Genomic DNA, 27,872 nt, shown 5'->3' with positions numbered 1-27,872 from the left:
CGCGGGCGCGCGGGGTGGGCGGGGCTGGGTGGAGGGAGCGCAGCGACGCGTCGCGCCGGGCCGGTGAGCGCGCACGCCCCCGCCCCGCCCGTTTCCGTTCGCCGCTGCTCGAGCTTGGGCCTGTGGAGCAGGAAGCGGCGGGAGCCAGACCCAGCGCAGGCCGCAGGTACCGGGGGGGCTCCCCGCCGCCGGGGGGGGGGGGGAGGAGGGCGACTCGCCGGCTTCCCCCCCCCCCCTTGCCCCGCTTTACGGCGCCAACACCGCCGGGTGGGGCCCGCCCGCCCCCGCCGGGAGCCTGCGGGCGGGGGCGACCGGGCCCGGGCGAGCCTCTTGTCGCCGCGTCCAGGTGGCATCGCGGGTACGAAAGGGGAGGGGGCGTGTGGTGGCCTGCCCCCCCCCCACCCCCGAGAGCCCCCAAGTTTCCGGGGCCGGTAACGGGGCCTTTTCCGGGCGGCGAGTGCGGGGGAGGGGCGGGCTGGGGCGCGGCCCCGGGGGCTGCCCCACTGGAGCCGCCCGTCCCCCGGCGCTTGGGCCGCGGCGGGGACCCCGCTCCCGCCAGCTCCGTCGTGGGCGGCGCGGGAGCGGCTCAGCGGGGTGTGACACGAGTGGGCACCGGGCTGTGGGGGTGACCCGAGTGACTGGCAGCTTGTTGTGGTGACGTCACCTGGGCGCGCGGGAGGCGCCGGAGCGTGGAGCCGGGCGGCGGGGGGTGAGCCGCGCCGCGCCCCCCCCCCCCCCCCCCCCACGCGTGGGCCCGGGCCGGCTCCCCGGGGTGAGCCGGGCCAGGGGCGTCAGCCCCCGTGGAAACGCTTCCCGGTGTGTGTTAGCGTTTGCACTTTTAGCTGGGGGAGAAATCGCCTCTCGGAGCGCAGCTGCAAACTTCTAATTTGGGGTTTTGTTGCTGTGGCCGAGGCCGGTGCAGCCTCCGCAGGCCAGGGGCGGGCGGGCGAGCGCGTAGCAAAGAGTTCGAGTTTGGTTTAAAACGCGCTCTTAGTGCGATCGGCTTTGTGTGGCCCAATAGCCTTACCTTAGACTGAAAATTATGCGCTACCTAAACCTTCTTTGCCAGGAAACCCATTCCTTCAGGGCTGAGAGGAGCTTCAGTTGTCTTTGGGTCTACAAAAAAAAAAAACCCAAACAAAAACCCACCTTATATTAGGGGTTTACAGAGTTAAAGTTATTACAGAGACTCAGGGCAGTGTATTGTGCCCAGTCAAATGATGCCTTAACTACTCGATGTCCCTTTAAGTCCATCTCTGAGAGGTGTCTGGAAGGGTGGTTTGTTTGTTTTTAGTTGCTGCCTCATATCCAGCTTTTGTTTCTCTCCCAGTATAGTTCACCTGTTTGCTGCAGCGAACCTTTCATGAGCAGTGGTTCCCACCCGCTCTTTCTGTCTGTGGTGCAGGGTTTGGAAAAAACTAAGTCCTAGGACCTACCTAGGGAATGTTAGGTTTGTTGTTGCTTTTGGTTTTTTTTTCTCCCAGAGTATAGCCTAGGTAACAATTCTGCTGTCTGTGTAATTTTAAAATAGTGCACTTCTAAAAGCAAACTTTTATAACCCTCCTTCTATCTCAGAAATCTCAGAAATTAGTTTTGCTTGTCCTAAATGTTGTTTTGTGACTCAACATATTAGATTTTCCCATGGCTTCGTTTTGGGATTTTTCTTCTTCTTTTTTTTTTTTTTTAGTAGGGAAATACTAAGTTTCTCCCTTCCTGAAAAGATTGTTTGTGAAAATATTTACTTTCTGTTGAAGGCTTTTCTAATGCAACTGTGTGCCCTCCTCCTCCTGCCCCATTCTGGCCTTACCCAGGTCTCTAGCCACACAGCACTAGCATTTCTGTTTCAAAGATGCAGACTAATTCTGGCTCTGGTTTGGACCAACGTTGCATGTTTATAAAAAGAAAAATTGCCATTAGCCTTATTTCATTTTAATTAGTTCACTGGAATGCTTAACAGCGTATTCAGCATAATGCTTGACATAAATTAATTTTAATGGGATATTTATATCATTTAGCACTATAATATGTGCTTGGATTTTTTTAATAATTTCTTGAGACATAAATGTACCTTCACACAAGGGGCAAAAGAAATTCAGAGAGCTAAGCTGAGCAGCTCTTACGTTATCCCTCCTAGTTCACCAAACTCACGCTCTGGCCGAGTGCCACAGCAATTGAGCGCCAGAGGCAGGGAGTTCTCTAAGCCAGGAATTGACAGTAAAAACATCCTAAATGATCTTAACTGCCACCAGGATGTAGGACTAGCGATGACTCTTCAGATAAGCAAATTCCAAATAAAACTGACTTGATAGTTTGGAGGGGATTAGAAGTACCATAATCTATCTTAATTTCTTTAATGGTAACTCTTGTTTTTCCTACTTCTTAGGCTTTGTCTGTATTTTCTCAATGTATTTACATTGCCCTGAACCCTGTTGGCTTGTCTTTACACTGTTCCTGTGGTCCACTCAGCCCTAGGAATTTCTGGCCTTGACTGCTACCTTCTCAGTAGCCTATTGTATCTCCTCATTTGGTCTCTCTGTAGTGTTTTATTCCCTGCTGCTGTGGTATCATTAAGTTCTTTCCAAGTCTCCACTCAGACACTGTCTTTTACTTTTTATACTGACTCTAATCTGGCTCATGTGTTATTCCACATCCATTTAAACCGCTCTTTTGTCTTATGACTTGTCTTCAAATGCAGTTTAGCTCAAGTGGAGGAAAAGTTTAATCAGTGAGTTTGAGGAAGTTAGCATGTTGATAAAGGCTAGCCAGCATGCCCTTTAAATCTTAAATTGATCCGTGATGAGTCTGTCCTAGTAAACAAGTAAGGGTGAAACCCCATAATACAGAAGTGTTATAATAGAGTGCTGTGCAAAATAAATGCACCTAATGGCAGCTTACCTTCTTTCCCAGGATACAGCTGACAATGCAAATGCACACCCCTGAATGCACTGTGAAAATCTTCTGCTCCTTGCATTCTGGTGTGATTCCTCGCCTGTGACACTGGACACTATAAATAGCTAGGTAGCTAAGTAGAAAATAGTAGTTGCTTATTACTCTTGGGATTGTCTCAAAAATAAGCACAAATAATCCCAAAGACTGTCTCCAGTACACCAGTTAAGTTAGCATTGCTTTAAGCCATTTTGCACCGCTGTTAGGTGGCCATGTGATTTCTGGCCCTGATATGATCTCTCTCCTCACCTCATTCTGAACTGTGAAAAAAAGCTACCAAAAGCATAATTGGAGTCAGTAGAACAGCTCTGGTGTGTCCACCCTCTCTTCTGTCCTTTTTCTGTCACCGTGTTTTCACCTGAGAAGGGCATTTGAGACAGTAAAAGGACTAGGATATCCTTAGACCACCTTTTGAGATGTTTGCCATCCACTGTTGCATACACACAACTAACAGCCAGTCCCTCCTAAGTGAATCATCTAATTAAACTAATTGGAACAAGGTTCACTGTCTTTCTCTGACCAGCCTTTGTGACCAAGGTCCCTAGTAGAAGGAACAGATAGTCACTAGTATACAGAGTAAAATGAGGCATTACACCCACAATGAATAGGAGGTACTTCTTTCCTCAAGCTGTGGCAGTTTTGGGTTTCTTGTTTGCTTTTTTTATTGTTTTTAATAAGAAATAGGGCTGAGTTCAGTCTCTTTGCTCAGTTAATTAGAGTGCTTTGCAACAGTAAATAGTTCTGTCTCACCTGACTATGTACTGACGGATGGAACTGTCACATTTGGAGCAGATCTGTCCTGTGGATGTGTACAAAGTGATTCCTCCTCCTCATCTTCGCAGTTTTAAGGAAGGTTGTCTTTGCATGTGTCAGTGGTTTGAAAGAACTAGCAGCTCTCCAAGTACCAGTTATCTCTGTTTGCATTCTTTGTTAATGTTTAATTTTTATTCTGTTTTGCACCTGGAGGCTCTTGGTTCTTCACCTTCTAGCTGCTCTGTTGAAATTGCATGAGATGAGAAGGCCGTCTTACGGTAGGATCTTGACGGGGTACTGACAAAGTGAATTGGCTCATTTTTGAACCTCAGTCTGAAAGCTGTTTGGAAAGGCTGGGCTCCATGTAAACCACAGCAGAACTAGGCTTCTGTGCTTGAAATTGAAAATGTTGTTGGGAAGACTTTAAATTATACTGTGAAATGTTGACAAATGAGAATAAGCATGCAGTTTGGGATAAAGAAAGTATTAGAAATAAGAATATAGCCTTCAGAAAGTTCAAGTCATGAAGTTAACCTGAAAAGTAATAAGAATGTGAACCCTGGCAAGTAAAATGAAAAATACAAGGACCTGCCAGAAAGTCTGTGAGCAACATCATACCAATAGCAAAAAAAAAAATTTATTTTCCAAGTACATCGGTAGTGAGAAAGTTGCTGGAGTCTGGAGGGCCAATAGATGATGATGAAGTGAAAGAAATACTGTGGAGGACTCCAAAGAGGTTCCTATGCCAGAACTTCTCTTTTTGGGGAACAGGATGCATTGGAAGATCTGTCTCTGCTTGAAGTGTCAGCAAGTAAGTTTTTAGCGCAAAATGATATAGTCACAAAATGCCAAGACCAGATGGTGCTTGTCCAGAGGTTCCAAAGGAAACTCAGAGGTGAAATGACCAAATTATTAATTATGCTATGTAACTTCTCACTTAATACCTTGAGACAGAGAAGTAAAGATGGCTTTCAAGGTAGCAGTTCTTAAATATAGGTCAGCAGGATATCACGGAGTTCAATGCCTTTTTGAAAAATAAACAGATGGACTAACAACTTATGGTTGGAGAAAGTCAACATGGCTTTTGCAAAGGAAACAGTGCTGCTTAAATCTACTGGAGTTTTTGAATTACTTGGCAAGCACAGAGAAGGGAAGCTTGGGACAAGAATATAATAGGGATCTGTGCTGCACCGGTACTGTTAGCATGCTCATAAATGATCTGGTGAGAAAGGTGTTGAGTAGTAAGGGAAGAAAAGACAAGAGCTGACTAGCAAGAATGGCAGCTCAGCCTTCTGACACTGAATTACAGGCAGTAAAATGTCAAATGATATTTGTTCCCCAGATAAATAAAAAGTTGGAGGGTGGGGGGGAAATCTTGGTTTGTTTATGCGCTGATGGGGAGAAAGTTAATTATTGGCACTTAGGAGGAAGAGCTTGTCATAATTCTGTGAAAATGAGAGTTTAATGTTCCACAGTGATCATCTGAGCACGTGTGAGGGGCTTTGGGAAAAGAAATAAATAAGAAAACAGAGGATAGCATCGTGGCTCTCAGTTCTTAGCACACTGATTACTGTGGTTTTGTGTGAAGAAAGATGGACTTTGAGATGCAGTGCAACTGGAAAAGCAAAGAAAAAGCTGAGAAGAATGATCAGGCATAAGGAATGGATTCCATACAAGTGATGCTTAGAAAGATTTAAACCCTTCAGCTTGACAAAGACCTGACTAAGGATATTCTGGTCTGGATCAAAACTGATGGTGCCTTTCCCACAGTCTCTACTGAGACTGCAGAATGCAGCTCCACAAAGTGCTTTAAATGACAACTGCTTCTGTGGCTTCAGAATCAAACAGATGAAATCACAGAAGAAAATGCTAGCAAATGGGCTGTTGGGCACAAAGGTTAAAAAAACCTTAAGAGTACACCCAAGCTGGAAAGTGAGAAAATACACTTGCAGAGGTATCAATGTGTTTGTTCCTTCTTTTACTCTTACTCATGTGAGGTACCTGCGTGTGTCAGGTAAGGTGCTGGACTTGATGGATGTTTGATCTGAACCAGTGCAATCTCAACAGATGTCTTGCGGTGGGAGAAGGAGGAACACAGGTGAGAGTGTCAGCTATAGGTACAAAAAGATGGTTGTCTGGAAGAGTTGGTATTAGTTTCTCTTGTCCATATGTGCTTCTGTTGCCAGCGTCAGGGCAGTGCTGGGTGCATAAAGACAGTGATCTCACCCAAGCAGAACCTGCTTTGTTCAGCATGTGGGTGCCCCGCATCATCTTTGACATGCTGGAGGTGCTTGGGCAGAGAGGATACCGAGGGAAAAAAAAAGTCACAAATGCAGTGCGTTTTGCAGGTTGCACATGAATGGAGATCCACAGATCTACTATAATTACATCAATATTAGCCCTAATCTCATTCTGCACGAAGTAATCTTGGGACTCAGTATTGCATAACAGAAGTGCTCTTGTAAGTCATCGTGCCTACAGATAACGAAGATGTAGTCAGTAGGGGCAAAGTAACAAGAATGTTAAGTGAGGGTGGAAGGAGAGCAATGGCAGCCCCAGGTCCTGAGGACAAAATGCTGCTTTCTGCCTCCATAGTCCCAGCTTTGCCTTCAGACTTAGAAAGGGACTTACTGTGGTAGAGCAAGACAGGAGAGAAATGCTGAAATTAGTCGTCTTTCCTGGGTTCTGAAATGATGTTAATTTACTAACTATATAGAAACAGGTTGGTGAACAGCATAGAGGTGAACTCAGCAGATAGTAAGGAACAAAGAAAACTTGTAGTAGGCCAGGAGGACCTTGACTAAGCTTGGTGTTTGCAAAACAGGATGCATCATGACAATGTCAAGATGGAGAGTTTTGCTTGCATGTATTGCTGGTTTAGTTTCTAAAAATTTTGGCTTAAACAGGCTTAAAAAAGATGTTTCAGGAACCTTCTTTTGTGATATTTTTCCCTAATCAAGTGTTGAAAGCGAATTAAATAACCTGACTTGGAAAGGAAATGAAGGCATCTGTTTTGTTTGCGCTTAAAAAACAGTGCAAGAAGGCCCTACAGATGAAATAGGAGAAAAGTAGAAACTGAAAGTAGAAAATACAGAACAGAAGCTCAAAAGCATGAAAAGTAACAGGGAGAAAAAGGGAGCTCAAAAAGAAACCTATGACTAAGAACTTATAGATGTAAAAAGTTGAAATGTGGTAGAAACAACGAAGCCTCGCGATATGCCCTGCTGGGAGGCCTGCCTGCCTTTGCTTTGGACCTGGATCATCCCATGTGCCCTTGTCCTTGTTTTAAAGACTGAACACTCAGGCCCCAGCTATTCTCACTGCTGCTTAGGATCTTAGGAGAGTGTCTGTAGTAGTTTTCTTTCTTGGTTGCCTCTCTTCCAGACTGTCCTTTTTCCAGTTCTGCCATAGTTGTTTTTCATACGGACGCTGTTCTATAGTTTAATCATCTATGTTGCCCTGCTCTGAGTCATTTCCAGTTCCTTTGTAGCCTTTTGACATGGGAAGGATCACAGCTGCGCACAGAGTCAAAAGATGCAGGTGTACTTGTGGATTCTCGCATCAGCTTAATGATTTCTGTTTTGTTCATTTTTTCCTAGTTCATAATACTGGAATTTTAAAACTTTTTTTAGTTCTTCAGAGTGTTGAGATTGTATTTTAAAGGAATTAACTATACAACCATAAAATATTGCCCTTGAGTAGCAGTGATCAACTCCCAGTCCATCATCTTGTATAGGAAGTTGGGTCTGGTTTTTACCTTGTGTATCACTTCACATTTATCTGTTTCAAATTTTATTCTTAGGCACAGACTCTGTTAAGGTTCTGAAATTCATCACAGTAAGCCCTTGCCTTTATTACCTGAACATCTTGGCATCATCAGTAAATTTTGTTGTACTGCTATTTTCCCTTGCTTTTCCAGGTCACTAAGGAATGTTGAGCTGTGCAGGTTCCAGTGGTGGTCCTCTGTGACAGCTGAGCATTTCTTTGTCTGGTTTCCTATCTTTTACCAGTTATTTATCTGTACACAGGGAACTTCCCTGTAGTCAGGTATTTTGATTATCTCTTTAAATAAAGCAAAAAAAAAAAAGAGTTTAATAATGTTATTGCACACCTAATCTGACCAGACTTGGTAACTGACACCTCTGTTTTGATACACGTCTCAGCTCTGAAGATCTCTGGCCTGAGGATGGAAGGGGTTTATATGATTTCCCCCCCCCCGCCCCAGAAAGCTCTTTATGTACTGCAGCAGTTTGAGTTGGAAAGAATGCTAATATGCAGTAATAATACAGAAATGTAGGACAACCTTAATGATTATAATCCCATCAGACTAAAACATCAATCCCAGGTACAATAATGGAATAAGTAACACAGCATTCAGGAAATAATTAAGGCAATGTCACTCAACCTGGACTGGGGGATATAGAAACAATTAGTGTTAATTGTTTCAGTTTAGTTCTTAAGTACAGGTGTTCGTCTTAGCCTTCGTTTAGCACTTGGCAGTAATTGCATGTCGTTTTCAGTGAGAAACTAAGCCAGTACAAAATCAATATGGTTCATATTACATTTAGTAGAAAGAGGACAGCTTTAAAAGGCAAGTGGAGACTCAAGTGAATCTGTGTCTAGTGAGAACATGAAGGAGTTAGCTCTTGGGCTGTATTTCTTACCAATCCCCAGGAAGAAACAAAATACCAGTATGAAGAAATTTACAGAGGCCAAATAAATGAGGAAGTGACAAATAAAATGTCATCGCTAATGCAGAAAATGTAACTGCTGGAGCAAGAAGCATGATAGCGGATTCTCTTTTATCACCTATTTTAAAGTCAAGATAGTCCATACTTGAGTTAATGCAAGGAGTGTACCAGGGAATGACCAAGCTGCAGCTTGTTTGCACTTGAAATGCAGCTCAGGGTGTGGTTCTCTGATAGGCTGTGAGTGGATATAGCCGCATCCCTTCTCAGAACAGGGGTGTCCGTCTGGGCTTCAGCTCCTGGGGCCTGTGTTGCAGCAGCCCTGGTGCCTTTGGGGCTGTGGTGGACGATGTGGGATGGGAGGGTACGCAGTGCTGTGCTGCTGGGTTTCCAAGGGCTCTCCTGGCTGAAGCGCTTCCCAGTGACACCTCTACCACTTTGTTACGCCTTATGCTAGGAGCAGCCGGCTGATAGATCAGCCAGTCGCTACTGTCAAAGGTATTTTAACGGTATTTTAAAAAGAGAAAAAAACCACAACAACAAAAGAACTACAACCCACAAAAAAACCCACCTCTGTGCTACAATGCTTCAGTCTGGAAGGTCTGTTACATGAGCAGCAGGAACAGTGTGAGTGAAGTAAACTCTTTGTTCTCTTTCCATTTAGGAGTTAGGAGGCAGTAAAAGAAACTAATAGGGACAATCTTGAATTTGAAGGAAGTGGCTTTACACACAATGTGTAGTTAAGCTGTGGGAGCTCCCTCTAACAGGATGTGAGTGCTGGAAGTTTCCATGGGTTCAAAGGGAATCTGGACAAGCTCATGGAAGCAAAATCTCTTTGAGGTTACCAAATTCATGGGAACCACATCTGACCCCAGAAGCTCCTGAACTGAAATGGTTGGAGGCTGGAGAGCATGGAGGAGGAAGCTTCTTTTTCATTTTTCCTCTTCTGCTTTTCTGTAGGAATCCACTCCTAAGCTGGTCCTGAATGCCAGGTGCTGAGGTGGAGAGACTGAAGTCCTAAGCCAATGTACCCATTTTTATACGTGCGTAGAGCTGTTGTGAAGGATGGTCTGTGAGTCTCTAGATGTAAGAAATATAAGTTCAGCTGCAGGGACAAGTTGGTCTGGTCAGTGTCTGTGCTGGAGCTGCTTGCAGGGCACAGTGCTGGGTCACACAGGGTGTTTTGACAAAAGATAGTTTGTGTGTTTCTGGGAGTGTTTGATTATGCTGAGGCATCGTCCCTGTAAAGCACTGGTGGGTGGGCTGTACAGGAGGGAGGGCAAAGCAAAATGTTTTCTCTTTTCTTGATTTCTAACCACCAGAGTAAATGTATGAGAATCAAAAGCAGTTTTCTTCTCTGAGAGTCAGAGGTATGTTGTCATGCAAGATTTGTCCTGAAGAGGAAAGCAAGGGCAAAGGCTGTAACTTGATAGGATGAATCCAGCTTTGAGACTTCACATGATATCTCAGATTGGATGTACTATGTCCACATGACACACAACATAGATCTCGTACTGACTGCCGATTCAGGTGTCCTCAAAAACTTTGTGCTGGCAGGCTTTGTGCTGGGTGAATTATCTCCTGCCCCATTGCAGCCATTGCAGAGGCAGCATAAACAACACACTCTGTGTTTAACTGAAAAGCATTGTATGCCCATGCCTATTAAATGCCAATTTTGTACTTTTGGATAACTCTTAATGACTGTATAAAATTCAGCAGTCATTGAGGGTTCACTGGGGCTGGCGCTGAACCAATGTTATTAAGATCTAATGCAGTTAAGCTGACTCTCCTCCCAGTTCTGGTGATGTGGTACAAAGAGGCTTGAGCTGGTTATTTGTGGAGTTAGCTGAGATCTGGTGAGGTTTATTAGCTGGGGTTGTAGCACAGCTATACTGCTCCCAATTTAAGGCTGGCTCTGGAAGTATACAGCTATGTTTGCAAAGCACTTTTCTCAATCTAGTAAAACTTGCCAGACTTGAGCACGGTTAACACACGGTCTGAATAAACTGCTAGCAGAAAGCTGAACACTCTGCTTACCCTGTCTGAGGACCTTCTTGAAGGACCTATGTCCAGTATTTTAATTCTGTTGGATATTACACTGACCTTCTGTGTAATTTTTTTCAATTGTACTTCAATCTTAAAAATGAAAATCTCTGTTTCACTGTGGATTATATTTAATATACAACTTCAGTAGCTTGCCCTGTGCTTTGCCAGCTTGGGGATTTTTTTCAAGCCTTAAATTTCATATGTAGCCAAAAAAAACCAACCACAAAACAAAACCAAACCAGCAGATATCTTTTTCTTAACAACTGCTCCCACATAGCTCTGTAGTTGGAAATAGGTCTGTTTTGCAGTACTGTCAAACTGCTTTATGTGCTGGATGCAGTAAGGAATATAAATAGTTGTTTCCCAAAGGCCTTGTTAGCAGTGCTTTAAATAATGTGGCTTATCAGTTTATGAATGCAAGTGTCCACAGGCAAATTTGCACAGAATTAAGTAAATTTCAATTATTGATATAAGCTGTGTTGACTGTGTCCTTTATAGTGGTGACTGCATTCATTTTTTTAGTGTTTGTATTCCAATGGCTTGTAACTGAACTGTATTTCTATCCCAGTAGTACTTGATCTCAAGTTGTACATGGTACCAAATAAGCTTGAATTGCTCCAAGCATGGAGTTTGTCTGGCTTTACTTTCAGTGCAGCTGTACAGATGAGTTCTATTCTAGATGCCTTCAGAGATAAAGACAAATAAGTGGTCACCTGCAGCACGTTTTGGTATATGTAGTTCTTCCAGGATCTTTTAGGAATCCAGTAGGAGAAGCGTGTGTTGTATCTAACTCCTTTATGTGATTTAATCACCTTTTTCTTTTTTCTTTTTTTTCTGACTCTTATTGCAGTCCCAAGGCTGTTTGCTATCCATTTTGCAACTTCTGTAAGAAGTGAATTGGGGTCATAGTTTCCTTTACCTCACAACTATAGCTATTTAAGAGCGTAGCCCATCCTGTATGGGTTATGTGGCGAAAAAAAAGCATGATAGAACACATAGGGTTATGTATGCTCAAATGAGCTGATTTAAGGTAGCATGAATAGCATTTCAGCAGCAAACTACAATGTTTCTGACATTTGTTTATACATATTTTCACTAATGAAAAGTGCAGTGGAGAAAAAAAATTACAAAATGTATAGTTGCTGACATTTTCCATTGGGACTTCAACAGAGGAGAAGATTGAGACGCTTGCCTCCTGTTGGCAGTTAAACAGCTGGGAGATGTGGGAATCCTGCATTCTGTTCCAGAGGAGGGTGGATATGAGCAGTTACATCCTTCTGACATACTCCTCCTGGCCTGTTTGCCTGACCCCTCCCCATTCTCTGCTCATAGTCTTCAGACCATTTCCCCCACCCAAATCCTCTGTATTCAGTCTCGGTTTCTTCACTGTATACAGCTGCCCTAAAATCAGACCTATTTGCTTTTGGGTTCATCTGCTTTCTGCTCCAAACTGTTTCAGTAGTTCTCAGTTTTGATGCCAGACCTTGCTAAACAGCCAGAAGAAAACTGTGGGAAAAGCCTGCTCATCCATGTCTTCTTCACTGCAGTCTTTGGGGAAACTCATTCCTCCTCCCCCTCAAACCTGAACAAAAGTAAGTATATTTTAAGAGCAAATTCAGGGCCTGGTACAGAGGCAGTTCTCCCCTGTGGTAGGTAGAGGGCAGGGCTTGACTGATTGGGATGGGGGAGATTGGAGTAGGGCTTCATGTTTTTGTCCCTCAGCCTTGCTCTTGTTCCTCCTTCTGGCCCAGGGCAGGGCTGACTGAACTGGGCAGGGGGAAATGAAGCAAGGGAGAAGAGTGCCAGGCTGTAATTCGCTCAATAGCAAACTGTTTAAGTGCTGAGTGTGGAGGAGTTGGCAGCAAAGCAGTCTTTACAAGACTTCAAAACCATCACTTTCCAACGTTTTGGTTTTAAGGACTTCAGCAAGGTTAGGTAGGAAAGAATTTAAAGGATATTTCCCCCTCAGCATCAGAATGGTCCTGCTGAACTGTTTCTGCTGAGTTCTTGCTAACACATGCAGTAATCCAGATATTTTTTGACAAAACTGTGCATTATGCAAGGAATCTTCCCATATGGCACAGGGGCAATATGAAGTTGGTAGTAGTTGATTGGTAACTGAAATTAACTCTAGTTGGGATACCTATGTGATGGTAAAGGGCTGTTTCTTCTACCTTATTACTTTCTCCAGAATGAGATCCAGAGTGAGACAGGCAAACCTGGTGTGTTTGTTACTGGCTTATCCAACTTCACAACGTCAACAGCGTGTCTAGAATCCTCACTCATGCTGTGTGACCTTGGAATTTGCAGGAGAGGAGGCACTGGAAATGTTGTTCCTTGGAAAACTAAATAGCGTGCTGAAGAGAAGCAGCAAATTCCACTGCAGTAAACAATACTTAGAGGGGGGAGTACATTTAAAACATGGGAAAAATATTTTCCCCATTTCTCATTCTTCTGGAGTATTTGCTAGGTTCTCTTTAACAAGCAGGGCTTTATGCTGCAGGAGTCTTGGAGCGTCACTGCGCTTAGAAATAGCAGCCTCATGTAACAAAGATATTAGTGTGGCAACTCTCAGCAAACAGGAGCTCCTTGTGTTGTAACCTCCTGTGATGTTAGTGGGATTGAGTAAATGTTGTCTAAAGCTCTTGTAATACCTGTGAAAGGCACTGGCCTAGGTTGAGGAAATGTTATAATTGAATCTCTTCCATTCAGATGAGTCACCTGAGTCATGTTGTGAGAGTTTCCACTTTGAATCTAGCAGACTAGCTGGTTTTAAGAGTCCTGTAAATGTGAAGGTGGGAGGAGCGGTTCATTTAAGAGTAGGAAAAACTGCAGATCTGTCTCTTGCTGCAGAAGATGGCACAGATTCCCCTAGAAGATCACTGCAGCCATTCTGTTATACTAATTGGGATATAATATTTCTTGCTCAGTGTTCTGTGTGCATCATCAGTGATGCTGTTCCAGCAGCTTTCTTGATTTATTGGCCTCTCCCTGCCCTATGCATTGCATAACAGGATGCATGTGTAGTACTTGTGTTCAGTTACAGTGATGTTGTGGTAGCCTGGGTTTGGCCTATTTGTAATATCCTCTTAGGTAGTTCATATAGGTTTTTCTACCTCTAAATGTAGACACATAGTCACTGGTGACAGGCTGCAAATGCTACCTTGTATGTAACACAAGTACCATATGTCTTAAATGAAACTTTTTAGGCTATCAAAGTGCTTTTTGATTCCTGTCAAAACATATTGCTGGCCGAATTAGTTGTATTTCCAGGCTTTAGAATACTTGATTAAGAAAAGCAGAGCATGTCAAAATGCAGCAGAAGGACCTGACTGCTGTGAATGCTGTTAAGTGTTATCCTTGCGATAGCCAATACTAAGATGTAGCTCCATTCTAAGCAAACAGTTTTTTTCCCTATTGTACGACGGAGATGTTGCCAAACCTGAAAAATCCCTTATAGCTACCCACTGGATAGGAATGTATTTATTTTAACTAAAAATAATTAGCTAAAACATGTTGATCTGTACACTGAATCCTCTAAATTAGGAGGTTGTTATTGTAAAGATGCTTAATGCATGGATTACAGAATGCTGAAAGATAAGGTGGTTGAGGCTTTTTGTAAGCATCTTGGCAGGAGGCCACAGAAGTTGGTGGTGAGGGAATTTTCATTACCCAGATGTTTGATGTACTAGAGCGAAGGAACTGTTCAGCAGGTTTGAGATGTCCTGGTGACTGTCTGGCATATAAAATACTGAGCAGGGGAGAGTCTCATGGGGTGGATCCTAAGCAGTGGGAAGGATGTGGTTGAGCATAGAAGGTCATCAGGGGCATATTGATTGACAGAGTGGTCTTCCACCTTGGGTCCAAATAATGTCAACAGGTCTCAGGAAAGATTCAGGCAGGGAGAGTTTCATGATAGACTTTTCTCAGGAGAGAGATATTGAGATCAAATAAAACCCCTGAAATAATTTTTTATATATTTTTTATATTTATATATAAATATATATTTCTATATTTATGTATTATATTTTTATATATTTTATATATATAAAATTTACAAGCTTTTTTTTAGGGAAAGGTTTATAGAAAGCACTACATTAAATTATGTTGGGTATTTTTGGTTTTGTTGGTTTTTGTAAGGAACTAAAGTTTTCTTTTAGACCTTAGGCATAAGTATGTAGAAGGCCAAAGCATAAAATGAGATTCAACTGGCAAGAAACACTTAAAAAATCTAGAGTGATGGAAGCATTTAGAGGAAGATAAAGGAAGAATTGATCTGATAGTCCACAGAAAAAGACAGTTATCAGTAGGTGATGCCAAAAAGGTCACCTACCCTAGGTGCTATTGCAGGGTAACACAAGTGATTGAGGGCCAGAGCCCTAGCTGCTAGCACAGAAGGCAGAAAGAAGGAGGGAGGATACTGAGGAAGGACAGGTTATCCCATTCCATCATCCACCTACTTTGTCTCCAGTGTGGTTTCATCAATGACCTAGATAATTATCTGGGAGTCATGATTGTTAAACTTGCATCTGAGAAAGGGTATGATTAAGCTGGAGGACAGAACTAGAACTTGGAGTTAGAATAAAACATCAGTCAGATGAAGGATAAATAAAAGCATGATAGTAGAACACTCAGCTGTGTGAATAGAGAGGAACTTGCTATGTAGCAGGCCTAATGAAAAAGATCTGGGAGTTATCATGAATTAAAAGCTTAATGTATCAGAATTGTTGTCTTCTGGGAAGACAGAAAAAAAAAAAAAAGATACACACTTCCAGTATGGTGTTTAAGCAGCAGTATATCCTGGAAGATCAAGAAAATAATCCTTCAGCTCTAGTAAAGCCCTAGGTAAAATACTGGATTCAGCTTTTGGGCTCTCTGGTTTGCTAAGTTTGTGCCAATTGGACTGTGCCCAGAAGGGAGCAACAGGAAAGTCTAAGAAATATGATTTACAGAGAGGGCTTGAATAAACTGGAATTGTTTTGCCTGAAGAGAAGACTAAATGAAGGCATGTGTTCTCAGCTGCACTAGGGAAATAATCTATTCTCCTATGCCCATAACAAATAGGATAAGTGGGCTTACATCAAAGAAGGTTGAGGATACACATTGGGGGAAATTTTCTCATAGTAAATATTGTGGAGCACAGGAGTAGATGGCTTCAAAGGTTTTGTAGGACTCAGCATTACAGTATTTAGGGGCAGATTAGACAAAGCTGACAGTAGGTAGAACTTGTAAGTAGTTGATCTTGACTTGGTACAGAGGAGATATGATTTCCAGTTCTGTAAAAAACAGGTATTACCATTGCTAGAAAGTATTCAAAACCATCTAAAACCACAGAAAGAAAATCTTTTTAAAGCTTGGATCATTTTAAACCTTTCACAAATATAAAAATAACCCCAAATCCCTAAATTAAATAACTTGAATGTGTGTACTTATATATTCACAAGGTGAAAGAAGCCCATTTTAAAGATAGATTTGGATTGCTTGAGCAGTTTGGTCTGACAAAGCTGTGCTCTACAAGTCGTTAAGCCCTTGCTGCTTGATGGGCTGAAATGGTCCTTTTCTGTTTGCACCTGGAGCAGAAGTACAGGATCTCCAATATCCACTGCTGCTTCACCACCTAATAGTACTAAAGGTTGCTTTTAGAGGGTTAGTTTTATCTTTTTACTTAATTTTGTACGGCAAGAGAAGAGGTGGAAAGGAGAAAACACTTTTGCTATGTCTTTTAATTCTCTTCTGTACTTCTTTGAGCCTCTCTCCCCTCACCAGCAGCCCTAGTCGTCCTCATAGAGCTTTGTACTGGGATTGTCATGGGAAGAGTTAACTTAAAGGTGCTCCCTCAGTGGTATTTTGGTCATGCAATGGTAGGTATTATGATGGTGCTGCTTTTTGCTCTGTTTCCAGGAAGCTTCATAGGATGACTAAGTGGCTTCCCCTGGAGTGCCTTCATTTTATGGAGAAGAAAGTAGTGATGGGTCTATCCTCATTTCAGTCCCTTGTAGCCAGGTCCCTCCCTAAATCTCTGGCTTGTTCCTGCAATGGTCACAAATAAATGCCTAGGGAAAAGAAAGAAGACAGCAGACACATGTAAAGTCCTTCCCAAAGTACTCTCAGCCTGAGAGTACTTTGGGGATTTTCTAAGGCAGATACATTTTCTGCATTCTTTAACTCACACAGGAAGCTTCTTCCACATACTTACCCGGTGTTCTTTAGGCACATATAAATTTCATGTGTCCACAACATCGTCTTGTTGGAGTTCCCCAGGCCCATTGCCTTCTGGTGGGCTTGAACACTTTTCTACTATCTGTGTATCACCTCCCTCACGTTTGTTTGTGGGAAGCGGTGATGAGCAATCAATCCCTATCCATAGTATTTGGGCTACTTGTGACTGTGTAGAAATTTGCCAGATCCAGCACAATCATCTCCTTCAGTCCCACCCCAACTCTAGGCTTTCACTAAACCCGATCAAGCTTTCATAATGTCTTTCAGGCCAAAGTTGCATGTGATCAATCCACGGATTTGTACAGTGGTTGTATCATTGTTGTGTTCCCTTCCTAGCCGTTTCTGCTATTTCATTTTGTTCTTTTTGACTGCTACCAAGCTCATGTTTCAAGGAGCTTGATACTTGACCCAAGATCTTGCTCATGTAGTGTAACCATCAGCTTAGAGCCCCATTTGAAGTTCAGAAAAATTTTCTCCTAGTATGCATTATTAGATATATATTTACAGTGAACTGTCTGGAATAACTTCACATCATTAACAAACTGTCAGCTCACTGTTCACACTGGTTTCTGTGTTGCCAGTATCAATACATTGAACAGCAAAGACCTGTGTGGAGCACCACAGGGCTGTCTCCCTCTGTGTACCCGCTTCACTTAATGTAAGCTGATAGCAGGCAAAATAACTTGATAACGGTGATATCCAGGAAAGCTGGATGGAGGAAAGGGGAGTGGGATGTGTACTTCCAAAATCCTTTGCAGTGTGGTGGTTTTAATTCGAAGAACAGGCTGGTTACCTTAAGATCCTTCTGTTGGTGCTCTAATGTGGCCTCAGTCCAGCTGACTTCCACACGGCTTCTGGCACTTTGTAGTTAACACGGCTCAGTGTGATAATAAAACGCTACTGCCCTCGAATTGAAGCGCTGCTTATTCAATCACCTAAAAGACACTTCTCAGCAGGCGCTCTAGGGCAGTGCTGCTTGCTCACGCGCTATCTCTGGACATTCCTATCTCAACCTCTAGAATAAGTAAAGAAATGTGAAACCAGGCTGGTCTCTTCTCCTTTCTATTATTTTTGTATCCAGTGGCTCACTAGCATGTTGACAAGTCCTGGGGAATGCTTTTCTCAAAATGATAGGAATTTGAACTCGTGTGATTCCAAATACTTGTCTGTGTCTCTAGCGGACATTTAGGCCTAATTTAAAAGTTCTTATTAATTGGAAACTTAGTGCTTGTTAATTATTAGCATCTTGGTTAAAAGCTGCAGCAGAAGAATTAATAAGTGGTTGTTTTGTTTTCAGCTATGGCAGCCATTCGAAAAAAGCTGGTTATAGTGGGTGATGGTGCCTGTGGAAAGACCTGCCTGCTGATTGTATTTAGCAAAGACCAGTTCCCTGAAGTGTATGTTCCCACCGTCTTTGAAAATTATGTAGCAGATATTGAAGTGGATGGAAAGCAGGTATGTGTACACTTCTGTAACAGTCAAAGTGAACTTGCATTTATTCAGAATAGCATGGAGATCTATACGTTTCTTTAATAAGTGATTAGTACACGCGCTTAGTGCTTATGTTGTAAATGTATTTTTAAATACTAAGCATGTCCCCGTGGAAAAAATATTGGGCTTGCTAGAACCTGCTTATACCTAATGTCTGTTTAACAAGCTATTTTTGAATGTTATACTAATGGAGATTCTAAAAAACATACGGTTATTCGAAGTAAAACGTTGCAGTTGGTGGGAAGGAATGGAGCGATTCAAAGATGTGCCTACATGCCAAGGACACTGGGCTTCTAGACTTTGGAATTGCATAATGGAGCCCCTGTTTTGACAGGGACCTTGTATTGTGATTAAAACAGTCTAGTTCCTGGAGAGAATCTTTTTTCATGCTCACTCCTGACAATGTGCAGGATCCTCTTCAGAAGAGATGACTGACAAGCTTCAAAGGGGTTTGATTTTTGTAGTGTACATCAGCATCATCTGTCTTACTTGTCTGAAGGAACACACTTGTTAGCAGCCAAGCATACCCACAGCTCACTAAACTTCATTTTTAGTTTGTACTTCAGTAAATTAGTAATTAAAATATTCCATTTTAGTTTTAAATATTTTGAAAATCAGTTTTTAATCTGTGTGACCTCAGAGTTCTTTTGTTTGCCAAACAAGCAAACATGCCAGACACCTGCTCCAAGAGGCATTTTTCAGAAGGCTGCTCTCTGAGTGCCGGATAGGTTGCTTTCTGCATTTATGTCATGCACAGTAACGACACAGAGCTGACCTCAGTGCCAAGGGTCCTCACATCAAGCATGATTTTGATGCTGACAGTGCTGAGCTTCCGTGTCACATCCCTTGCAGCGACATGTGCCTTTGCTCCGGGTTCAGGTACAGCCAGATCATCTTTCAGTCAATTCTAGTTCAGATGCAGTGACAGATTGCTTGAAACTGCTCAGTTTTGATCCTGATTTGAGCAAGAACTTTTTGAGCTATATTTGGGATTTATTTTAAGTTTGATTTCCTGCTGTTACAGGCATGGATTATTTGTGGATTTAGTCATGATAGTTCATGCTACTTGAGTCTAAAAAGAGCTTTTCTCTCCCATAATATGAGTGGGTAAAAAAAAAATTCCTTTAGACTAGTATTAGGACATGTTTTCCCCCCCAGGTGTCAGTTTCTGCAGTTTCTATATTGTACCTTAGACTCTAAGGACTACCGTTTAAAATATGTATGATATCAATTTCTCTCTTATCACCTAGTCAAACTTCCTCATTCCCTCTGCCTGAATCTCTGCATCTCTACATTGCTTGAAGAGAGAGTTGTGCCCTATCAGCTGCATGCAGTCAGTATCTAAATAAAAATTGCATGAACAGTTTGAGCAGTGCATTTTCTGTTATGGAAATGTCAGCTGAATAGATGAGCACTTTGTCTTCTGAAAACTTTTGTAATAAAGTTTGTAGGAGAGCCGTGCTTAGGACTGTTCTGTTTGACAGCTGCTTACACCTGTCTTCCTAGAAAAGCACTACCAGAAATGTTCAGAAGCCATGTGAAGATAAAACAGCGATGCGTTTTTTTAGGTAGAGCAAGGGAGCTGATTTCAGTGTCACGTGAGGAAGCCCTCAACAGACAAGTCTCCAAAAAAATATGAACGTTTGCCACAAAATTCACATTTGCAAATGCAGAGGTGGCTCTGAGAGGAGTATTTCTGACTGAAATACAGAAGAATTTTTTTTGTATGTGCATGTAACTGTATTTGTATCTTCACAATTTAACCAGACAGTTGTATTGCATGTTCCATCTCACATTTGGGTTCCAGTTCTGCCCATCTATCTTTGTCTGAACTGATGTGGACTTCTTTCCTGTAATTTTTGAATGTAAGAGTGTAAATAAGAAGAAACCCACTCTGTTGCCGAGGCAGATGCATCAGAGAATCTCAAGCAAGACTACACCTTAAGACTTTGGTTCTAGATTTTAAATTTCCTAATTTAAACATTGGCTATTCCTTCTATAGTTTTAAACGATCCTTGGGGATGTTCTCCCCTAGCTCCACCATAAGTGGAAATGCTGAGAACATCAGCTACTTTACTCAGTTCTTAGTAACAAGAAGCTTTACGCATCAATCAGCTTTATTTCAAAACGAATTACAAGCGTAAATTTCTGATGCGATGGAGTTTTAATGAATGCGTGCACAAGTACAATCTTGACATTTCTTCATCACTACAGGTTCTAGCTGTAAATGAATTGAAAATGTGAATAATCCTAAAAGCATATACTTGGTCCGCTTTTACTGCAAACTGATATTTCTGGAATGCTTATCAGATAGATTCCCAGCCCTTTGGAGCCAACTCCCTTCAATTATTCTGTCTTGCTTTTCTGCTGGTAGCTTTTATGTCTTTTCAGAGAATTGACACTGGTCATGGATATATCAAAAAGTATCATAAGATGCAATAAATCAAATTTTGGAGTTATGGAACATGAAATTTTTAATAGTTCTCCTGTCAAAGTGGTTTGTCTTGTAGTCTCGTCCTTTTGAGTGGTGTTAATGGAAATATTTTTCCATCTGTCTTGGGTTACTAGCTTCTGAATCAAAAATTCCTTGGTGACCTGGATAATTGCCTTGATCTTTCTTCTGCAGGTTGAGTTGGCTTTGTGGGATACAGCAGGACAAGAAGACTATGATCGACTTAGACCGCTTTCTTATCCAGATACTGATGTTATACTTATGTGTTTTTCAATTGATAGTCCTGATAGTTTAGGTAAGTAGATTGCTAACTGAATCAAAACTATGTCTCTGTGTTGCTGTATTCCCCTTGGAAATTGTGCTGTAAAATACATTTTCATGTGCTGTTATGACTGAGGGAATTCCTAGTTTCAAAATTCATACTGATTTAAATTTATAGTTTTCAGACATTAAGACGTTAAAGATACGTGTATTCTTGAACAATGCTGAGTGGCATTTTGTAAGCCTAAGCAGCATGCTGTGTTTACCCAGGACTCTGCTGCATAATTTGAGCAACGCTTAGCAGGGAGGCAGCTCCCTGTCCTAGATCAGCACCCCCAACCCAGCAACATTGTCTGGTGGGCCAGGGCAGTGTGCTGGTGTGCTCGTCCCTTGGGAGGTGCCGCCTTGGTGGCCCCAAGCAAGCAGGAAGACTGTAGCTGCACTCTGGTTTTTATTTCTCCTTGAAAATCGCAGGTTCTTATACACTCAAGACCACAGTATATCCAGGAAAATAGAGTAACTTTCTTTCTATGTAAATGGGAAAGCTAGTTTTCACTAGCTTTTTCACCCGTTCCACCGCCCTCACCCCCTCCTTTTATTCAAGAGAGATCAGTTTGACACACTCTGAGTTATTAATCCCAAATAGCCTGGGATTTTTTGCTTTCTACTTGGTGGGTAAAAACATGAGCTAGAACCACACTGGAGGGCGGCTTGCACTGAAATGGGGTGGCTCACTGGTGGAAATGATCAGAGGCTGGAGATTTATACTCTCCTAGCCTGCTTTCCAGTGACTGACATCTACTTGTGATGGAGAAAAGAGCTGCCTGATTTATTATTTCTGAGCCCCAAAAACATACGTTTCAAAAATCTGTGTATTAGATGAGCACCTCTTCTGTGTGGTGCCCACACAGAAAATGAACTGGCTGAAATCTTCACTGATTGATTTATAAATCTGATGCGTAGATATCAATGTTTTTGCTCTTACAGAGATGCTTTTGGAGAGGGTAAGGAGCAGGAGATAGATACTCTTATTTCTGAAACTCAACATCTCTAGAACTTTGATTTCTGTCCCTTTAAAATGGTAATTACTGCATCCATCCAGTGTAGTCTCCTAAACAAATACATTGTGGTAGCATTTTCTTAAACAAGCCAATTCCTGTTAAAATTCCCTCATCTACTTCTCACCAGTGGGATTTGTTCACTAGTGGCTGTTTGTGAGGTTTCCTATTGGAATGCAGATAGCATTGAGGTAGATCTTTAGGCACATTGATTCTGTGAGTGTGTGACCAGCTGTACTCTGACAAGAACCTTCTGTACAGTGACCAACTGAAACTTGCTTCTAACTGGACAACATAATGTCCATGCATTGGGCAGCTCCTAGCCAAGAAGAGTGAGAGATCCCTCTGCTTTGTCTATTAATGACAGATGTCAAATTATTTTAACCAGTGCTCATAAATGGGATACCAGGTATCTCTTAAAAGCATTAAACCACTGAATCATGTGGAGCTTTCTGCTGCCAGGGTGATCACAATCACTGCAAACTGTCCTTAGGCTTTTTTACTACACCTCTGATCTATCTTAAGGATGAACACGGCCTCCCAGAGTTGTGTTTTAGGAAAAACAAGAATGAGACAAAAAGGATCCAGGAAGCACAGAAATGCAGTTAATGGAAGGATTAGTCCTGAATGGAGCTGCCACAATGGTTGAAAAATACCATTCCTGTCACAGGTCACAGGTTTGAGTAAATGAGCAAACAAAATATTCCTTAAGATCATAGCATCATAAAATGGTTTAGGTTGGAAGGGACCTTTAGAGGTCATCTAGTCCAACCCCTCTACAGTGAGCAGGGACATCTTTAACTAGATCAGGTTGCTCAGAGCCCCATCCAACCTGACCTTAGATGTTTCTAGGGATGGAGCATCTACCACCTCTCTGGGCAACCTGTTCCAGTGTTTCACCACCCTCACAGTAAAAAATTTTACAGAGGCATTACAGTCTGACTGGGGTAATGCTTGATAGCTGCTCAGTCTCATTTCTTGCCTTGCCTCCAAAGGGGAGCAGCCATTGAACAGACAGTTGAGTGTGAAAGTGTCTTTTCAGAAAACTCAATGCCAGCTTGATATCTGGGAAATCCTAATCTTTCTTCATCACTTCCACCTGATCCTGGGTTCAGAGACATCTTTGTTTTGGAGAGGGACAAAGACAATGAATTTGAGGTTTAGTTGGCAGTGGTACTGTGCTCATACCTGGTGTGGCTGTGAACAGCTACGTACAAGATTTGAGCTGTGCTCACTTCTGCTGCGCATGCTGCTCCCCTGGCAGCTGTAGAGCTAACTGACCCCACCTTCCTAGAAGCAAGATGGGTTACTGAACGCTGGACGCAGGGGGAAAGGGTTTAATTAAGTCAAGTCTGATCTTGGCCATTTTTTCCTTACTCTCCTCCCTTCCAGCTCACCAGTGTCAGGGCGCCTGCGTCCCTGGGAGCAGTGAGCTGCCAGATGGCTCTTCAGGTCTGCAGCATCTAGAGGCTGGCACCCCCTGAGCACTCCAGGTGCAGCTACAGAATTGCTGTTTTGGTCATAGTGCAGAAACTGGCTTCAAAATGCTTGTCTGAGTTGTTCTTTCAAGCAAGAAAACAATGCCATTATAGTTAATGTCTCTTCAAAAGCTGAATGTAATTTTGTGAAGATTAAAAGGGGTTATATAGCCTGCAGGTACATCCACTGGTGAATCTCAGATGTCTGAGAGCTTCTGAAAGCAAAGCAGAATGTTTTGGGCTGTTCAATACTTCCTGCTGTATAGAATTTACCAAGGTTTTGCTTTTAGAAGCCAAGTCTTTCACTTGTAGCTCCATATTAAAAAAAAAAAAAAAAAAAAGTAATGTAGGGAAGTTATGTTAGGAGGAAAAAGTTTCTTGTATATGAGCGCAAATTCATTTGCTGCAGACAGGGAGAAATGGCAAGCCTGCAAATAACTTACACAAAGTCTTTGTTTCTGTGCATCTGTAATTAGTGCATAGAAAAATATTTCTGCTGCAGTTAATGGGGGAGTTCGGAATGGTTGTCTGATGTTGCTTTTTAAAAGGAAGAAGTGATGTAAAAACTTATGCTTCAGGGTTGCACCCATCTTTAGGTAAATAAAATGTTTCTCTTGAAGCAAAATATTCCATAACCCTCTACTTCAGAATTCTGCATGCTGTTCTTTGAAGTACTTTATGCTAACCCTTATTAAGTAGCTACTGAGAGATGTAGAAGGGCCAAGACTTTAGGTGTCCTTCAGCTTTAAAATTGCCATAGACAGGCTTGTCTTTTTTGGTAATATCAGAACAGGTCTATTTGTTTCCCAAATTAAGAGTAGAAAAAAGGGCATCAGTGTGGATTAGCAGGCTAAAACCGCTCAGGCAGCAGGTAAAAGATTTAAAATAAAAAGCTTCCCAGAAGTAGGTTTTAGTACAGCCATACTTCTTTTTTTTTTTTTTTTTTTTTTTTTTTCCTCGCATCTCTCCCAGAAAACATCCCAGAGAAGTGGACCCCAGAGGTGAAGCATTTCTGCCCCAACGTGCCTATCATCTTGGTAGGAAACAAGAAGGACCTGAGGAATGATGAGCACACAAGACGAGAGCTGGCCAAAATGAAGCAGGCAGGTTCCTTTCTGATAGTCTTAGAGTAAATGAACAAAGTGTGTAGTGGTTGTACCAGAGCATTCAACGGGCATCTGCAGCTTGCTGACAGCTTCCTACGGGCTGCATAATGAACGCTTATCCATGACAGAAACCAGAAAGTATATGTTGCCTTGAATTAGGTGTTTCTTTTTTCATATTTGGAGATTTAATTTTTTTAGAAAAAGGCGTTCTCAACAATGAAAATGGCTATATTGGGTTACTAACAGTCAGCTGCTCTCCATGCTGGAGAGCTGGATCCCTGAGGCAGAAAGGAATTAATTGGGAGACATTGACACGTCAAGTGCATGCACTCTCAAGTTGTTCTTTATTTTGTATGTTCAGGAAGTGCCTATCACTAGGTTTCATTTCCAGATCATGTCTGAAACCCTGAGTTTGGGTGTGGGACTGCAGATATTCTGTTCTGTCCTGGAATTTTTGCTCCTGTTGCATAATATTTATTTTTATACAAAGACTGAGGCGTTAAATTTGAGACTTGTTCAAAGGGCTTTTGTTACAATTGTGGCAAGGAGTTGTGTAAACGTTTCCTCTGAAATAAGCAAGCTTTTGCTTAAGTTTCAAAGGGATTTGCAGCCTTCAAGGTCAGAGGTGTCAGAAAACTGATTGTGTCTTCAAGTGTTGGTGCTGTATGGAAACGTACACCTTGTGTAATCCAGACTGAGGTGCATGCTGCACCTTGAGAAAATAAGAAAAATTTATTTTAAATCTGCCTTTATTTGAAGGATGGCTGTCAGGGGAGCAGTTAATTATTAATTAACCAATTAATTATGTGCATTTAATACAGAAATTTCTTTGCCTTTGTTGGGAAGCTGGGTAGGAAAGGGAAGATGGACGCGCATTGGTGTGGCTTTGGATTGTTCTCACCTATTGCTTCTGTGCTGTTACAGGAGCCTGTCAAACCTGAAGAAGGAAGGGATATGGCAAATCGCATTGGTGCATTTGGGTATATGGAGTGTTCGGCAAAGACCAAAGACGGTGTGAGGGAGGTTTTTGAAATGGCCACTAGAGCTGCTTTGCAAGCCCGGCGTGGCAAGAAAAAGTCTGGGTGCCTTCTCTTATAAAGTGTGGCCAGAGGAAGATGGCCAAAGCAGCACCCTGCACTTGAGTAATTTTGAAGTGCTGTTTATTAATCTTAGTATATGATTACTGGCCTTTTTCATTATCTATAATTTACTTAAAGATTTAAAAATTGAGTCATCTTGCTACCAGTATTTAGAAGCCAACCATGATTTTTATAACAATCTGCATCAAATTCATCTGTGCACCCAAGGTTAACCTCAACATTCCTCTAATAAACCTTTTCTGCACTCACAGGATATGCCAGGCGCTAATTGAAGACAATTCTCTATATATCTTCTTTCTTCTCTCTAGAAAGAGAAAAAGCTGTCAACACGGAGGATTGCTCTGTAACTACTTTATAACTAACGTCCTATTCTAACTGAGTACAACAGTTACATGGCTGTATGTGGAATCAAGTGTGGCTTCAGTGCTATCACATTTAAGAAGATCTGATTTTCATGGCTCAGTGCTGTAAAATGTTACTTTGAAAATGTGATCACTCTGAAATGACCAAGTCCCATTCAGCTAAGGAAAAGTGAGGGTTCTGTGGTTTCATGTTAGTTACCTTTTAGTTACTGTGTAATTAGTGCCAGTTTAAATGTATGTTACCAAAAATAAATCTATTTACCCCAGCTTAGATGTAGTATTTTTTGTATAATTGGATTTCCTAATACTGTTACTTGTAACCTCTGCATTAAGGTGTACTGGGTTTTTTTAAGAAACTGTATTTGACAATAAAGTCCGATGGAAAGCAGCTGATCCTCTTCCCCTGTTCATTTGTAAGACTCTGACCCATTTGGATGATTTGAGTGGTCTGCACACCCAGGAGGAGTTTTTTCCATGACGTGCTGTAGGGATGAGAAAAGACAGCCTGCTCACACTCAAAGCTTCTGAACTGTTCAGTTGCCTTAAGTTCATTGCTGGACCCAGTTTCAAAACAAACAAAAAAAAAACCACCACCCAAACAAAACAACTTTCTGTGTAAGTTTGGTTACCATGTAGTGATCAGACTCCTAACCTGTGAACTTCTTGCTGTTCTGCAGCCAACTAAACTCTTTCTGTATTTTCATTTTTCCAACAAGTAATAGAATAAAGGCAGTTTTCTAAGCTCCCTGTATCCTGGTGTCTGTATTCCTCACTGGGTTTTTTGGCCGAGCGTCTGACAGCCTGAACCAGAAATGCCATTTTTTATATAGCTGTGATAGGCTTTGCTGAGAAGTTGCAAGTGCTATAATACTTACTTTTGTTTCCCAGCAAGTGACACCCATCTGCTGCTTGCAGCAGTTTCTGAACACTGCAGCAGAGCAGAGGTGGAATCCCTCGCCCTACCTGGCCCCTGTGGTGAGTGGCAAAGCTTCCCAGGAGCTTCTTTTGATACTCAAACCAGATGAGAGTACGGCAGTCGAGGTGAATTTGTCTGTCTTGATCAGGGAATAGACGAGCAGGAGGGGAGCATAGGAAGAAGGGAGGAGAAGATGGCAGCATTGCTGTAGAAGCATGGGATGGTCCCGCAGCATGCTACTCTCTGCTGTCGTATACCCAATGCGCTGTGCTGGTGTGAGAAGTTGCCTGTGGCAATGTTTGCCATGCCATTTACGTGAGGGGTGTCTTCAAGCACTGTAACAAGGGATGGGCTCAAGCTGTGGGCCATTGTGCTGCACCCACGCTGGAGAGCAGGTTGTGCTTCTCCTGGGTGAGAAGAGCAACGTGCATCCCTGTGTTTGCATTGGTATTTACAGCAGCTGCTGTGGAGCCAAGAGGCTCTGCCACAGGGCTGGGCAGGAGGGAGGGAGTCCAGTTGCTGATGACAATCCATGTCAGTGAGCACCTAGCTGCACCCAAGTTATGTCCTACAAAATGCCAATGTCACTTTTTTTCTGTTTTGGACAATGTTCCTGATTCCTTTTCCTGCAAAAAAAGGAAAAATGGACCTGGCCTGAGGCCATGGGAGTGCCCTATACCTCTGGTCCTTGTCTTCCTTCTGCAGCCACAGGCACCCCAGCATGAAGTGTCTGGCCAGCCCAGGCCACGGCCCCACCCTCCCCTCTCCTCCTTCCTCTCCTGGCTGCCTGCTGTCCACCCACACAGGGTGACAGGGTTGAACAAAGCAGGAAGTTCCCATCTGTGAGGCTGCCTGTGAGGATTTCATTCTCTGCCATGTTAATAAGCTTGCTCATTGCTCTGTAGTTCCCTTTTTTGGTGGCTTTTGTTGTTGGGTGGATTGAGGGGGGTGGTTGCAGTGGAGAAAAACTGGGGTTTTTCAGTCTTGCAGAGATGC

At 42.5% G+C, this 27,872-nt stretch overlaps 1 protein-coding gene across 8 annotated transcripts; it reads left to right on the top strand.

Moving 5' to 3' along the window:
• Positions 1–26,711, top strand: RHOA (ras homolog family member A). Of its 8 annotated transcripts, none has more exons than XM_075096216.1 (7): positions 36–166; positions 9,348–9,379; positions 11,893–12,025; positions 17,950–18,107; positions 20,770–20,890; positions 24,365–24,495; positions 25,423–26,711. In XM_075096216.1, exons 3-7 carry the CDS (start codon positions 11,908–11,910, stop codon positions 25,594–25,596), a joined length of 702 nt encoding a protein of 233 aa, XP_074952317.1. In that variant the 5' UTR covers positions 36–166; positions 9,348–9,379; positions 11,893–11,907; the 3' UTR covers positions 25,597–26,711. The 8 variants fall into 8 exon arrangements, with proteins under 8 accessions (XP_074952313.1, XP_074952320.1, XP_074952321.1 ...); XM_075096217.1 differs by having other exon boundaries at positions 9,348–9,430; positions 11,929–12,025; XM_075096213.1 differs by having other exon boundaries at positions 9,348–9,430.
• Positions 26,712–27,872: the final 1,161 nt, after the last annotated feature.

This window comes from Phalacrocorax aristotelis, chromosome 6, assembly GCF_949628215.1.
Source record: "Phalacrocorax aristotelis chromosome 6, bGulAri2.1, whole genome shotgun sequence".
Lineage (NCBI taxonomy): Eukaryota > Metazoa > Chordata > Aves > Suliformes > Phalacrocoracidae > Phalacrocorax > Phalacrocorax aristotelis.
Note: the sequence above shows the minus strand (reverse complement) of the source record. Positions and strands in the feature narration are given on the sequence as shown.

Coding starts and splice junctions, on each gene's coding strand:
- RHOA (XM_075096216.1), top strand. CDS start 11,908: ATGCCAGACCTTGCTAAACAGCCAGAAGAAAACTGTGGGAAAAGCCTG. Junction 18,108..20,769: donor TTGAAGTGGATGGAAAGCAG/GTATGTGTACAC, acceptor TTTCTTCTGCAG/GTTGAGTTGGCTTTGTGGGA. Junction 20,891..24,364: donor TGATAGTCCTGATAGTTTAG/GTAAGTAGATTG, acceptor CATCTCTCCCAG/AAAACATCCCAGAGAAGTGG.